Raw genomic sequence first — 14,258 nt, 5'->3', positions numbered from 1 at the left:
TATGAATATGATCTATGATAAGCTTATTACAGCGATACAATATTCCTAGTCAAACAAATATCTGAGCTATTAACCTTTAATTGTTCTATTTCACATATCTCTTCAGTTTCATGATAAAATCTATATCAGGTTTTTCAGATTTGTACCAAATTGCAGGTTTTAATTCCTTTAACTTACTTTTAAAATATAAGTTTTAGATTCAAAATAGAACTAATTATTGTTCTTTATTTGGCTATTGTAATGTTGAAAACATCCTCTACCACTTTTAATAATTACAGAGGTAAATGAAAACTTGTTTTAAAAAATTATTAGGTTATTATTTGATGACTTAATAAATTGAATATATAATCAACGATTTCCCAGAAAAACATTTCCTAGTAGTTTACAAGATACATATGAATACATACTTATTCATTACACAACTTTTGTTCTAAATATATTCTGTATTATCAATCATAAATGACTGTCAACAGATAATGCACAAATAAACAACATGTATACAAAATACAATAATTGTATTTTATATAATATATATATATATATATATATATATATATATATATATATATATATATGTGTGTGTGTGTGTGTGTGTGTGTGTGTGTGTACATAAATATATATATATATATATATATATATATATATATATATGTGTGTGTGTGTGTGTGTGAGTGTGTGTGTGTTTTCTCATGTCAAATAATTTTACCTATATATTCACGCAAAAGAATTTTAGTTTTTATCCATTTATCTTTTCTTGCATCAAACATTACAGTAATTATGTGTCATACCCCCTGTTCAAGACCATAGCATTAACATTCTTGGATTTGAGCTCCCCTGGTTGGCGACACACTCAAGATATTTTCCCCTCCGTTTTAATTCTTAAATGAGTATTAAAATTTCTCTCTCTCTCTCTCTCTCTCTCTCTCTCTCTCTCTCTCTCTCTCTCTCTCTCTCTCTCTCTCTCTCTTGCAAAAGTTACCTTATATCATCTCGTCGCTTATGAGTTTCCCGCCATCGCATCCCCACTACAAATTTAATAATAGACCAACTAATCTGGTATCTTCTCTGATATACTGTAGATTTCCTAATAACATTTTGGAGGCAAAATTGAGAATAAATTATAACAAGAACAGTACTGGTCAGTATGGTTTAGTCAAGCATGAACAGTGAGAGAGAGAGAGAGAGAGAGAGAGAGAGAGAGAGAGAGAGAGAGAGAGAGAGAGAGAGAGAGAGAGAGAGAGATAAATAAATAAAAAATATATCTCTATACTCTAGAAGATACAAAAATGTCCCTTATTTCCTTCTGTCTTGAACCTCAACAGGCAGCACCCACCACCTCATGTTTACGAACTAATCTAACCTCCTTGGGTCTAGCCGTCCTGTTGGTAGTATAGAGTCTAGAGACTCACATCAGTGCTCACATCCTCCTATCAAGGCCTATAGGTAGAGTAAGAGCCCGTGCCAAGCACAAAGACTGGCCTATAATCTAAATTAACAACAAGAGCCTCCTAACACTTGTTGGCTGCCTCAGGGCAAGGCCCAGGGCAATGTAAGCCAAAAACCACCCTGGTGAAAATGACAGACAAACAGGTACAGTGTTTTTTAAGACAAAAAATGAAAGGAGAACGAAAATTGATTAAACCAAAGCAACTATTGAAATTAAAAAGCCTAAAGAATTTAATTCACATATGTACGAAATTAAAAGTGCAGTAATTTAATGCAGGGGAAACTGGAACAAATTTCATGTAGGCCTGTTTGATTATGGAACAAACATACTAGGATCATAAATGGGATTATGAACGAAATATTTATTGAAACCATATATATATATATATATATATATATATATACCTGTATATATGAGTTATCTTAAACTGTTGTTGGGTCGCGGGGAGAGTAAGAAACGGCTCGGTGAGCAGAGATTGAGGCCAACTATGAATCCAACAAATATCGAAGAACAACATGGCCGTTTTGACCTGAGGATTACAGCACCCAAGCTCCTCTTTTTTCAATAACGAAAGTAAAATAAGCTGCAGAAACGTGGAGTTTTATTTAGATTAGTTTTATTCATTATTTCAACATCTTTTTCTTTCACTCTAATGGCTGCAGTCATCTTTTGCTTGCTGTATGCACAGTAATTCATGAACTGTCCTTTTCAATAAAGCTGTTAATATAACTCCGTCTAGCTTCTATCCTTTTCTATTACCCATCTTACTTTATTCATTTTTGATCATGGATGTAGCTTTATAACCTGTCTTACCAAACTCAACACACGTTTTCATTTATTTGAGTAAATGTATTTTTTCTTTGTCCAGAGGAGGCGTGCGAGCTTATTCCCCCCTTGACTAGACCAGTCAAATCTTTAGACCAAGACTTTGGAACCAGTAACGGTGACCCTTTGCTCTCGTTGTCTCTTAATCTCTTAATGGGCCCTTGTTTTGAATCATCTTTACTGAACCCTCTCTCTCTCTCTCTCTCTCTCTCTCTCTCTCTCTCTCTCTCTCATACAAGTATGTTTTTGTATCTATGAATTTGCTGGAATCGAAACCCTTATTCAGAGACTATGGATGATCTCACTACTTGCGAGGGAATTCTCTTACATTTAAATGCAGGAAGAACCGTATGTTTTAAAATAAAGCATCCGATTCTCCCTGCATTTACGTGCAAGAGATTTCCCTCACAAGCATATGTATATGTATGTATGAACTGTATATATATATATATATATATATATATATATATATATATATATATATATATATATATATATATATATATATATATATATATATAGACAGTATATATATAATGTCCGTGCGTGTTATTTCATCGAAACAAATTACAAAGAAAAGAACCATGCCTCTGGTCAATCGAACCCTCCGGATGGAGATTCACACTTGTCTTTCAGAGGCAAAATCGGGCTTAAGGGCCACCGAGACATTCGTTAGTCTATGTAAATTCAGCCTTACGGCGCTTTCGTTTCAAAGCAGCAAGCTGCGACTGACTCCTAAGAAAGGTCACACCGTCACAGACGGCAGTCAAAAGTATAGGAAGCAGCGGTAGGGCGACTGCCGACTGCCAGGGCGAAAATTGACTCACGGACCGGAGGTGGAGTGGAGGACCTCCCCTAAAAATTTGGAGTCTTCGTTTGGAGGAGTTTTTTTTCGACTGTCATCGCCATCATGGATTCGTTGAAAGACCAAATTTGGGTGAGTAGGTCTACCCATTCATTACCTGGTTGACTACTAGATCAGCTTGCATTTGGTAATTGATTTGTATGTTTTGTGTACGTAACCGTTATTATTATTATTATTATTATTATTATTATTATTATTATTATTATTTTTCGTACAATTCATGATTTAATTTAACTGACCAACTCGTTTGGTATCGTTTATTTTCTTTGTTTTATTATCTGCAGCTTACAATCATTATATCTATTTCCTGTTTCCTGTACGCATGAATATGTTTCGGCGAGCGAGCTCATTTATATGTATAATTTGAGAGAGAGAGAGAGAGAGAGAGAGAGAGAGAGAGAGAGAGAGAGAGAGAGAGTTGAGGTTGAACACCAAAACAAAAAAAAAAAAAAAAACGGCATGCTCGAAACGTGGTAGTTGGTGCTCGCTCCAGTTTCAAAAGCACCACATTTATACGGAACTTGAGATCAAAACAAAGGACTCAGTTTCAGTATTCAGTTTCGTCAAATGGTCTCGAACTGTAGTTTGTCTAAAGTCCACGATTCCTTTATCTAGAATCCACTGCTCGCAATTACATACAGTAATAGTTATAGTTTAGTGGCATTTCTGATAATCGCCCCAAAAATATATATATATATTTTTTTAAATGGATGCAGACTTTACACTTTCCCAGCCAGAGCAGAATCACCGCCATTTTCCGAATCAGGACGCGGTAGACAATAGCACTGGTTGTCCCGAGCCCCATTTCATTTACCGTAGCAATAAAATCAAAGACGGTACTCCATTAGATAGCAACTTTATTCTTTATATAGAGAAAACTGGGACACACTGCAGTGATTTTATTTAGCCAAGGTCCGATGGAAATTAAAAAAGAAGCGGGAAGGGTTTTTAAAAACAATAGATAACATAGATCTATCAGCGAGTTGTTTGTTTGGAGAGGCAGCAGGCGTTGGCAGACAGCCGGGGTCAGAATTCAGTCAGATTCACTGATCAGATGTTGTCTGGGTCAATGGAAAAAGTTGTCATGAAAAATCACAATTTTAGCTATGAAAAAAAAAACACGTGAAAGTCACATTGTACTTAAACACCATAATCAAAGAGATAAATATATTTTGAAACATACCGGCTGACAATTATATAGTGTCACCTGACCATTAATCCAAACCAAGCAGAAGTTGTTTTCTTTTTTTGGTCTACAATATTTTAATAGGTCTATTTCTGATTTATGAAACCAAGGCAGGAACGAATGTCCGTTACAAACTACCGTATCTCCCTTATTTCGGATCCTCTCCTTGACCGTATGCGAACGTGGGTCTAAGTATCCTGCCCCAGGGTTCCTCCAAAACAAGGCCACTGGGGATCAGCCAGAGACGGCAGGAAGAGCTCTCTACTATTCATGACGCGGAGCAAAACGTATCTCTTGACAATTTGAGAAATAGCCTCCTTTGTCTTAATATTCAAGTGCACTGATATAAGCGTTGACTTTAAGTGCTAGTGAAAAATGTATTTAAGGTGCATTTACATTGTATGAAAATACGTCCCTCAAGTAATATTTTTTTTATTTACTTCCAAGTTTCCAGCAATGTATTTGATTTCTAAATGCTTTTTAAATGCGCGGGAGGTTGCACAGTCATATCACATGAAAAATAAAACAGGCTTTTAGATGGCGAAACACATACACGTGAGAATTATAGGACAGATTGTAAATTTATATCACAATAGATATTCGGTCCTCATCACAGCTGCTGTAGCCTACAGTCGCTCTTCTCTGATTAATGTTAATCCCAACTTCTTGCCCACTGTACATTCCCAATCAGTCCATCCTCAGTTATTCTTAAACCGTTTTATTTAAGCAGTAACCATTCTTTGGGATTTCTCATTTCTTGCTTTTTAGTTCCGTAAACACTGAGAAGAAGCCAGGTTTTATGAAACTAGAGAAAGAGAGAGAGAGAGAGAGAGAAAGAAAGGTGCCGGGACATTTCATCTACTTATTTTCTAGCTAAACAACTTTTATCTGTGTTCCTGTGAGACTATATATATATATATATATATATATATATATATATATATATATATATATATATATATATATATATATATATATACATATGAAATATAATATAAAAACCCTAATGTGAATCTTGTGACCACTGAGTCCATAAATTTCTGTGGCATTTTTCCTTTGGGTATTTTTCATTGCTGTGGAGGCATTTTGATTCTACTTGTAAGAGAGAGAGAGAGAGAGAGAGAGAGAGAGAGAGAGAGAGAGAGAGAGAGAGAGAGAGAGAGAGGTTAACTGACCAAGCTTTGAACACTAAATGAAAACACAAGCGTTGTTGCTGCGTCAAGAGGTCCAGCTCGTGGGAGCCTTCACGAGAGGAATAGGCTACAAGCAGCCACTGGGAGTAAGCCGTTAACTGTTGCCCATTAATAGGCTATATGTCAAAAACCTGCACCTTTAATTCAGCATAGTTTATTTTACACATGAAAAAATGCAAAGCCGCGCATAGGTCCTCTCACTGCTATAGCCTTTTTGATTCCCGTCCACACAAGTTCGATGGCATTGTAATGATTGTGATGCGATGGAATTAGAATGATTTTGTGCCCACAGTGTGCTGCAATTTTATTGATAACGCAATCATTTTCAGAATCTCTTTTGTACTGCTCCACCAGGTATAAAAGCTCGGCTTTTTGTAATTCTTTGCTTGGGTTTACACCCCTTTCCGCCATTCCCAAGTAGCCTGTTTTTTTTTTTACAAGCCACCATTGGTAGTTTTTCAGTGCGAACCGCTTGACATGCATATTGCTGTCCATCACTATAACAGATGACTGTGGAATATACGGTATAGGTTGTTCGCCGAACCATTTCTTAAGCTCATTGCTTATTACATGTCTATGGTGATCATATTCATCTGTTGCATGAATTATCAGCTCAGCGTAGGGGACCAACACGTCACTTGAAGCTGCGTGCAGTATGGACCAGCCTACTTGATCCTTGTGGTGGATTCGGTCTAATTTCTGTCTCGCCTACATATATATTATAACAATCTGTTATTATTATTATTATTATTATTATTATTATTATTGCTGTAGTTTTATTGCATTACTATGTTTATTATTATGGTTATTTTTTATTATTATCATTAATGTTGTAATTATTATTGAGATCTGCTTTTTCACTTTTTATTTATTTAGCCTGACTTGGGTAACCACCTAAGGTCTCTGTTTGGAAATTAATTGTATGCAATCTGTTTTTGATTGTTATCGTTTTGAATATTTTTACTATTCTCACTATTAGTACTATCATTACTATTTTTACTACTGATTCAGCAACTGTGTGGATTTGCCAGTTACCATTTTTATAATTTTATCTCGTTTATCTAGATTGTGTGTATTATATTGTCTCTACTTTTATATCCCTGAGCTAAAATAAAGGTTATTATTATTATTATTATTCATCGTCTTTAAGAGATTGCACCTGTTGGAACCCATGATTCGTTTGTACGCTTCTAAAACATTAGGGAAAGAAGTAATTTTTCTTTGCACATAAAAGTCAAATATTGTTCGCCTTAGTACACAAATGTACTTCGTTGGAAGTGACCGTGCATATTCCTTTTTTAATCTTTACCCTTAGGAGAAATGGTAATCTCGGTTTGATCATACTCTCCAATAAATCCATGGTAAATCCCCTTAGGGTATTGGGACTTTAAGATACGACAAGATCTTATTTTACTAAATCCGAATTCGGCCTCTACATGCCCCAAGGGCAGCTTAGCTTGGACGTGAATCCTTTAAGAGAACTGGCAACGGAGCTCAAAATTATAGTGCCACGTTTAAGCACAAAAGCCGTGTTTACATCGTTACCCAGTGTAAAATGTTACGAAAGGTTTTAATATGATAAAAAAGATATGTGGCAATGTTTATTTTAGCATTTTTTAGGTCTGTAGTGCTTTCAAATACCGAATAAATTTGATTGACAACGTTTGATTTGGCAGCGCTACTTCCGACCCTTGGCCCTGTCCAAAACGACGAGGTTTGGAAATACTGTAGTTACTGTCACCTTTGTTGTCTTATCCCAAACTTTGATCTCTGACCGTTTGTCTCTCTCTTTCTCTGACATATTTTGTCTCAAAATTATGACTTGATGCGTAAACCAGACTAAAAATTCAATGCTCTGAAGAAATTTAGCCCTCATTAACCAGTAGTCGAACTTCTCTAAGCATTTTATCCATTTCCAGTTGGTCTAAACCTCAATTTTTAAACCGCTTTATTATAGCGGTAACGGTCTCTTTGGGAATTCCCATTTCTTGTTTTCAGTAGTTCCCAAAACAATCGGGGTAGAATCCAAATCGTGATGAAGAGAGAGAGAGAGAATTACATCTGGCTTTTAAAAACCACACACAATGGGACTCGTAGTCCGTACATTTCTGTAAAATCTTTTTGCAATTGTTCATCGCTGGTCGGACATTTTGATTCTACGAGTAGGATGTTTTAATTTCTATCATAAAACCAAGTTGATCAAGTCTATTTTCTCTATTGGTTCTCAGACCTCATGAATTTATTTCCGATTAGTTTGAAGGTGAGAAAAACAATCATTTCTGACGCTCATTTCATTGGTAATATATTCATTATAAAAAATACATGGTTTTAATGTTGAGGCACATGAAACAAATGTTGCACATAATAAAAGATACAAATTCACATACATATAAAAGCATGCACAAAATATAAAGGATAACAGATTTCTGCTACTCGGAATCCTCGTCAGACGACTCCAGTTGGAATGCAAGAGAATCGATGAATTTGTCAGCTGCAATATCTCTTTCCATATCGTCTGTTCTCATTTGCTCTACACTCCAAACTGCATCTGCCCAAACTCTTTGTGTGATTGAACTTTGAACTAACAATAGAACTGGCAGCAACTCCTCCATTTTAAGCGGTCCTCTCGTCGCTATAGTGGTCTTGATATGCTTCCATAAAAGTTCGATGGCATTGTAATGGTTATGATGTGGTGGGATTCGAATGACTTGGTGACCACAGTATGCTGCAATTTCGTTAGCAACGCAAACATCTCCGAAATCTCGCTCGTGCTGCTTGACCAAGTCTAAAAGTTCACCTTTCAGCAACTCCTTCCCAGGATTGACACCCCTCACTGTTAGCCATTCCCAGATTGCTTGTTTTTTACAAGTCTCTGTTGGTAGTTTTTCAATGGGAGCCGATTGATACGGCATATTATTGTTCATCACAATAACAGAAGACTGTGGGATATTCGGGATGAGTTGTTCACTAAACCACTTCTTAAACACAGCCCCATTCATCTGTCTATGGTAATCGTCTTCATCTCTTGCATAAATTATCAACTCTGCATTGGGGACAAACCCATTACTTGAGCCTGCATTCAATACGGCCAGCCTGCTTGGCCATGTCGGCGGATTCGGTCTAATTTCCATCTCGCCCAGATAAATGACGGAACGATTTTCCTCGTTTCTTAATGACTGCATCTGTCGCAAAAACTTGGTTCTCAAAGACACCATTTCACATCTCTCAATCATATACGTTTTGCTATTAATCAGGGCTTCACGGAAACCAATTTCAACCACTACCTTTCTTAACGATTCTTTACAACCACTGTAACCAGTTTTTTGTTTGTACACATCTAAAACTTTATCGAGAGTAGGCATCTCTCCTTGCGCATAAAACTCGTGTATTGTTCTCCTTAATACACACCTGTCAAAGCTATCGAATTTGGGAACAAGTTTTGCCACCTTTTTTGCTGGAAATAACGGCACCCCATTTTCAGCATTTTCTGCCTCTTTGCCAATTCGATAAATAGTGCTCTCACTCATTTTGGTTGCCTCGGCTGTGCGTTGGACTGATTTGCTAATGTGTGTTAAGGGCGCACCTTGCCGCTTCTCCATTGTGAAATACTGCAAAACATTGTAAATGATTTCTTTAGACTGGCTGTCAAGCCTCCGATAAACACGTTTTTCAGCCATGATGATTAACCTCGTTGTTCTGTGGGTATGGTCAGCGGTGGAAAGACTAAGAAGACTACAGTCATTCTGTGGACTGAAGTAAGTTGCGTTCTCTGCGGTCGCGTGCTTGGAGTATTAGGGCTAAAGCGCCACTGAGCCACATATTGTAAACAAGTGGTTGTATAGTTAATTCGTACCAAGGTTACTTATGAAACCGACAGATGATTATAAGAAACTATATAATCAGAAATATTAAGCCATTTATAGAACTTTACATCATCCGTTAATAATGAAATAAAATTTTAACAAGAGAGATTTGGCAAAAAAAGAAAAAAAAAAAACGTTGCCGCTGCCGCCGCCCCACCCCCTAAGTGTCTCAATAGGTATGAACACCTATTCAGCCACCCAGGATATTCCGGTGTTCGCCTTAGCTTCCTAACGTCACTTTCATCTCTTTTATAGCCGGCTCTCTCTCTCTCTCTCTCTCTCTCTCTCTCTCTCTCTCTCTCTCTCTCTCTCTCTCTATTTGGTCTCAAAATTAGTCTTCATGTTTTTTTTTTAATTTTGTTTCATCTGTGATATGGTAAATAATACCCAGAAATTCAACAGGAAATCTATTTTGAAAAGTGTTGTTGAAACTATAATACAAAAAAGAAACTCTGCCCTGCCCAAGACGTGTTTTATGGTAGGATATTTGTGGATCTAGTAATGATAACATGATTAGTGACAACTTCCATGTCAGTTAATAACTTGCACTTCTTTCTGTAGTATCTAATTACGAGTATGTTGGGAAAATGCATCTCATTTACAAAGACTGAACTTATGCCGGAATAAACTTTGAAATTATCGCAGATATATTGGGGAGAACAGACGAACATAGGTCTAATGTTGCTAAGAGAAAATGCTCTTCATAATATCGCAAAATAGAACAGAGTAACGTGAAGTCTAAAAGGCTCAGCAAAACAACGATAATAATAATAAACAATGTGACATTTTCTAATGACAAATTATAGACTTAGAACATAGAGCAGACTAAATTAAATTTTCGGAAGAAGGTCGGTCGTTATTCGACCGTAGTACAGTAGCCAGCACTCACCTTCTTTGACCATTTTAATCCATTCCAGGTCAGTCCTGGCCTCAGTCCTTATAAGATTTTGTTTGTGCTTTGTTCCGTAAACACTCAGAGAATCAATATTTTGATGAGAGAGAGAGAGAGAGAGAGAGAGAGAGAGAGAGAGAGCATCATGTTAATCATCAATGGATGAACTACCGAAGTCAGTCAAAGATGGGCGCCCTAATCGCCTCACAACAGTTACATATTTCCGTTTCTCGAAGGTAACTCACGGATTGTGGATAGCTTCCCTTCGACCTGTATCTGTTTCTAAAAGTATTCTAATTACTATATTGCCCTCAATTATAAGATGTGTTAAATAAAGTATTTTTACTATAGACTCAAAAGTGAGTCTACAATCGCCTTGTTGCCACAAAGAGGAGAGTACATTTGGCATCGCTGTTTCACTTTCCCGAGACCCTCGTTTATCCATAAATTTGGTAGCATCTTTTTGCTGGATTTCATCGGCGCTGGGACATTCTGATTCTACGTGTGGGGTGTTTTAAATTTTAAAAATTAATATAGCTGACCTTCGACAACTTGCGAAGAAAGAGGGTCATTGTTAATCCCGGTATTTGAGTACCCATTAACTTGGTGGCGTCTCCTGGGTACCTTCACGGGATGAATAGTGCCCCGGGGTACAAGCTGTTATTGTTGTAGTCACGTGGTCGGTTGCCATACCCAATGCCATCGACAGACCCCAGTCCTTAGGTTCTATAGTCTTTCAAGCTCTTTAAGATCACTATGGTGGGGCGAGTAAGGAGTTCGTGCGTGTCAAACGCCTCATTTTTATAGGGTTTGCCTTGTTAGAGCCTTGTCAAGTGAAATAAAAAAAAAATATTCATTCAAAGGTAATATCGAAAGCGTATGACTAAACATATTTTCAGTACAAACCGAATTTATTTTCATAAAAACAAAGATATGACCAGTGTCACTGGGCAGTCTGGATAGCCCAAGAGATGGCCAAAGCGAACAAATCTCCCCACCGCCATCTTTACTCATAGGCCAAGTAAACTGTTTATAATATTAAAATATTTAACTTTAAAAAACAAAAAGGGGCACCTGTAATTAATGGTAATTTATCTTTCACTCCTAAATGATGAGTAGTTTATTTAACCAGCAGAGGCACTGAAAAAATCTAATCACGCAACCAATATTAAATAGAGTATGGATAACAATCAAATGGTTTGAAAAGCTATTCCTGCCAAACCACCACACAAATTTTAAATGTTGATGCATTGAACACATCATGATGTTATTTATAAGAACTGTGGCTATTATTTCTTAAAGCACACAAAGAAAGAAAATTCATTAAAAACCAAAATTTACTCAACGCTGTTTCTTTAAAAAACGAAGTATTTGTTTCTCTTGTAAATAACGGAGTTCAGAGCTCTTTCAGAAACGTCATTATCATAAATGAAGCTGTGTGTGCATAAATTAAATGAAATTTAAGATATTAACTATCACCGGGTGACTGACTCTCTTCCTACTTTTAATGTCAGTTTTAATTTCACTGCTGTGTTCAGTAATTATTATTTAATCAGCAGAGTTTTTCTTCCCTTTCTCTGGGTTTTTCTTGCATTTTACGCCTTGTCGAGTTGTTTCACGATTGCACAAATGCCATTTGAATAATAATCTCTGTGGATTGGAAATGCTTTCTCTCTCTCTTTGCGCAGATTTTTTTTATTTTTAAATGATAAGCATAGTATTTATTAATTTTAATTATTTTTTGCTATGCTTGGTTTTGGGGAGATATCCATTGTTCCTTGTGTTGACCTAGAGGTCTTTTAATGGGGTGGGTTAATCCAAGGCTACTGACCCAAAACTATAATTGTTTCTTCTTCGCCATCGCCTTTGGGTAAACGCAGATATGGAAGGCAGCACGTGAGGAAAGGTGTGTCACTTGTCTTAATTAATATTTTCATATTCTATTTCTAACAATATTATTATCATAAAACTGCCCTCGGTTATAATGGGATGTGCTTCTTAAATAAAGCCTTTTTTTTAAAGGATCGAAAGGGAGTCTTAGATAGCCTTATTTGCATGAGGAGGAAAGTAGATTTGGCATCGATCTTTCAGAGACCCTACTTTGACCAAGTACGCTGGGTAGACTGTACTGAAAAACGTGTAGTTAAACGTTTTCCATATTAACTTTAAATCAGTCAATATGTTTACAAAATTCTTACTTGAGCATGCTCTAACAAGTCAACTTTCAATCTCAAAACAATGAGACGTTTGGCATTGGCGCGGATTCCTTACTCGCCTCACCCATGCGATCTTGAGTGTTTTAAAAATTCTACGAGACGAAATGTCGTTTATGAAAATTAGAGGAGCATTAGGTATAAAAAATACAGGATTGCTAAAATAAATCTATTTCATGATAATAATGAAGTTTAATGCTTTCTGGCTGCATGAATGTATTTCATTAATCCAATTATTCATCTTCTGAATAATAATATCTAAATATACAACACTAAGGTAAGGAAAACTACCATTACTGCCATTCATGTTTAATGTTACTTGGCACTATATTCATTTAACAAATAAATGGTTTTCCTACATATCCGCGTAGGAGTCATGTGTACACAATGAAAGATACAAATCCACATACATATAAATGCATGCACAAAATATAAAGTATAACAGATTTATACTACTCAGAATCTTCGTCAGAGGACTCCAGTTGGAATGCAAGAGAATCGATGAATTTGTCAGCTGCAATATCTCTTTCCATATCGTCTGTTCTCATTTGCTCTACACTCCAAACTGCATCTGCCCAAACTCTTTGTGTGATTGAACTTTGAACTTCCAATAGAACTGGCAGCAACTCCTCCATTTTAAGCGGTCCTCTCGTCGCTATAGTGGTCTTGATATGCCTCCATAAAAGTTCGATGGCATTGTAATGGTTATGATGTGGTGGGATTCGAATGACTTGGTGACCACAGTAAGCTGCAATTTCGTTAGCAACGCAAACATCTCCGAAATCTCGCTCGTGCTGCTTGACCAAGTCTAAAAGTTCACCTTTCAGCAACTCCTTCCCAGGATTGACACCCCTCACTGTTAGCCATTCCCAGATTACTTGTTTTTTACAAGTCTCTGTTGGTAGTTTTTCAATGGGAGCCGATTGATACGGCATATTATTGTTCATCACAATAACAGAAGACTGTGGGATATTCGGGATGAGTTGTTCACTAAACCACTTCTTAAACATAGCCCCATTCATCTGTGTATGGTAATCGTTTTCATCTCTTGCATAAATTATCAACTCTGCATTGGGGACAAACCCATCACTTGAGCCTGCATGCAATACGGCCAGCCTGCTTGGTCCTTTCGGCGGATTCGGTCTAATTTCCGTCTCGCCCAGATAAATGACGGAACGATATTCCTCGTTTCTTAATGACTGCATCTGTCGCAAAAACTTGGTTCTCAAAGACACCATTTCACATCTCTCAATCATATACTTTTTGCTATTAATCAGAGCTCCACGGAAACCAATTTCAACCACTACCCTCCTTAACGATTCTTTACAACCACTATAACCAGTTTTTTGTTTGTACACATCTAAAACTTTATCGAGAGTAGGCATCTCTCTTTGCACATAAAACTCGTGTATCGTTCTCCTTAATACACACCTGTCAAAGTCATCGATTTTGTTAACAGTTTTTGTCGCCTTCCTCTTCTTAGCTGGAAATATCGGCACCCCAAATTGCTTTTTAGCATCTTCTGCCTCTTTGCAAATTCTTTGAATTGTGCGCATACTCCTTTTAGTTGCATCAGATGTTCGACGCATTGCTTTACTAACATGAGTTACTGGGCCACCCTGCTGTTTCTCCACTATGAAATACTTTGCAACATTGTAAATGATTTCTTTGGACTGACTGTCAAGCCTCTGACGACTACGTTGTTCAGCCATGGTGATGAAACTTACACTGTGAGGAAGCGCGAGGTACAGCACGAAACTAGTGGACTTGACGT

The 14,258-nt window shown here is 36.9% G+C and overlaps 1 protein-coding gene across 4 annotated transcripts in view; it reads left to right on the top strand.

Moving 5' to 3' along the window:
• The first annotated feature begins 2,946 nt into the window (after positions 1-2,946).
• Atg14 (autophagy related protein 14) overlaps positions 2,947-14,258 on the top strand; it is a 49,589-nt gene continuing 38,277 nt past the window's right edge. For 2 of the 4 annotated variants that reach the window (XM_067130572.1, XM_067130574.1), the window contains exon 1: positions 3,044-3,209. In XM_067130572.1, the coding sequence (XP_066986673.1) occupies positions 3,183-3,209 (27 nt within the window). In that variant the 5' untranslated portion in view covers positions 3,044-3,182. Of the gene's footprint in view, positions 3,210-14,258 lie in introns of all 4 variants that reach the window. The other 2 variants (XM_067130573.1, XM_067130571.1) reach the window with 2 other exon arrangements.

The sequence above is a fragment of the Macrobrachium rosenbergii genome, chromosome 28 (genome assembly GCF_040412425.1).
Source record: "Macrobrachium rosenbergii isolate ZJJX-2024 chromosome 28, ASM4041242v1, whole genome shotgun sequence".
Lineage (NCBI taxonomy): Eukaryota > Metazoa > Arthropoda > Malacostraca > Decapoda > Palaemonidae > Macrobrachium > Macrobrachium rosenbergii.
The sequence above is the reverse complement of the archived record's forward strand: the minus strand, read 5'-3'. Positions and strand labels throughout refer to the sequence as shown.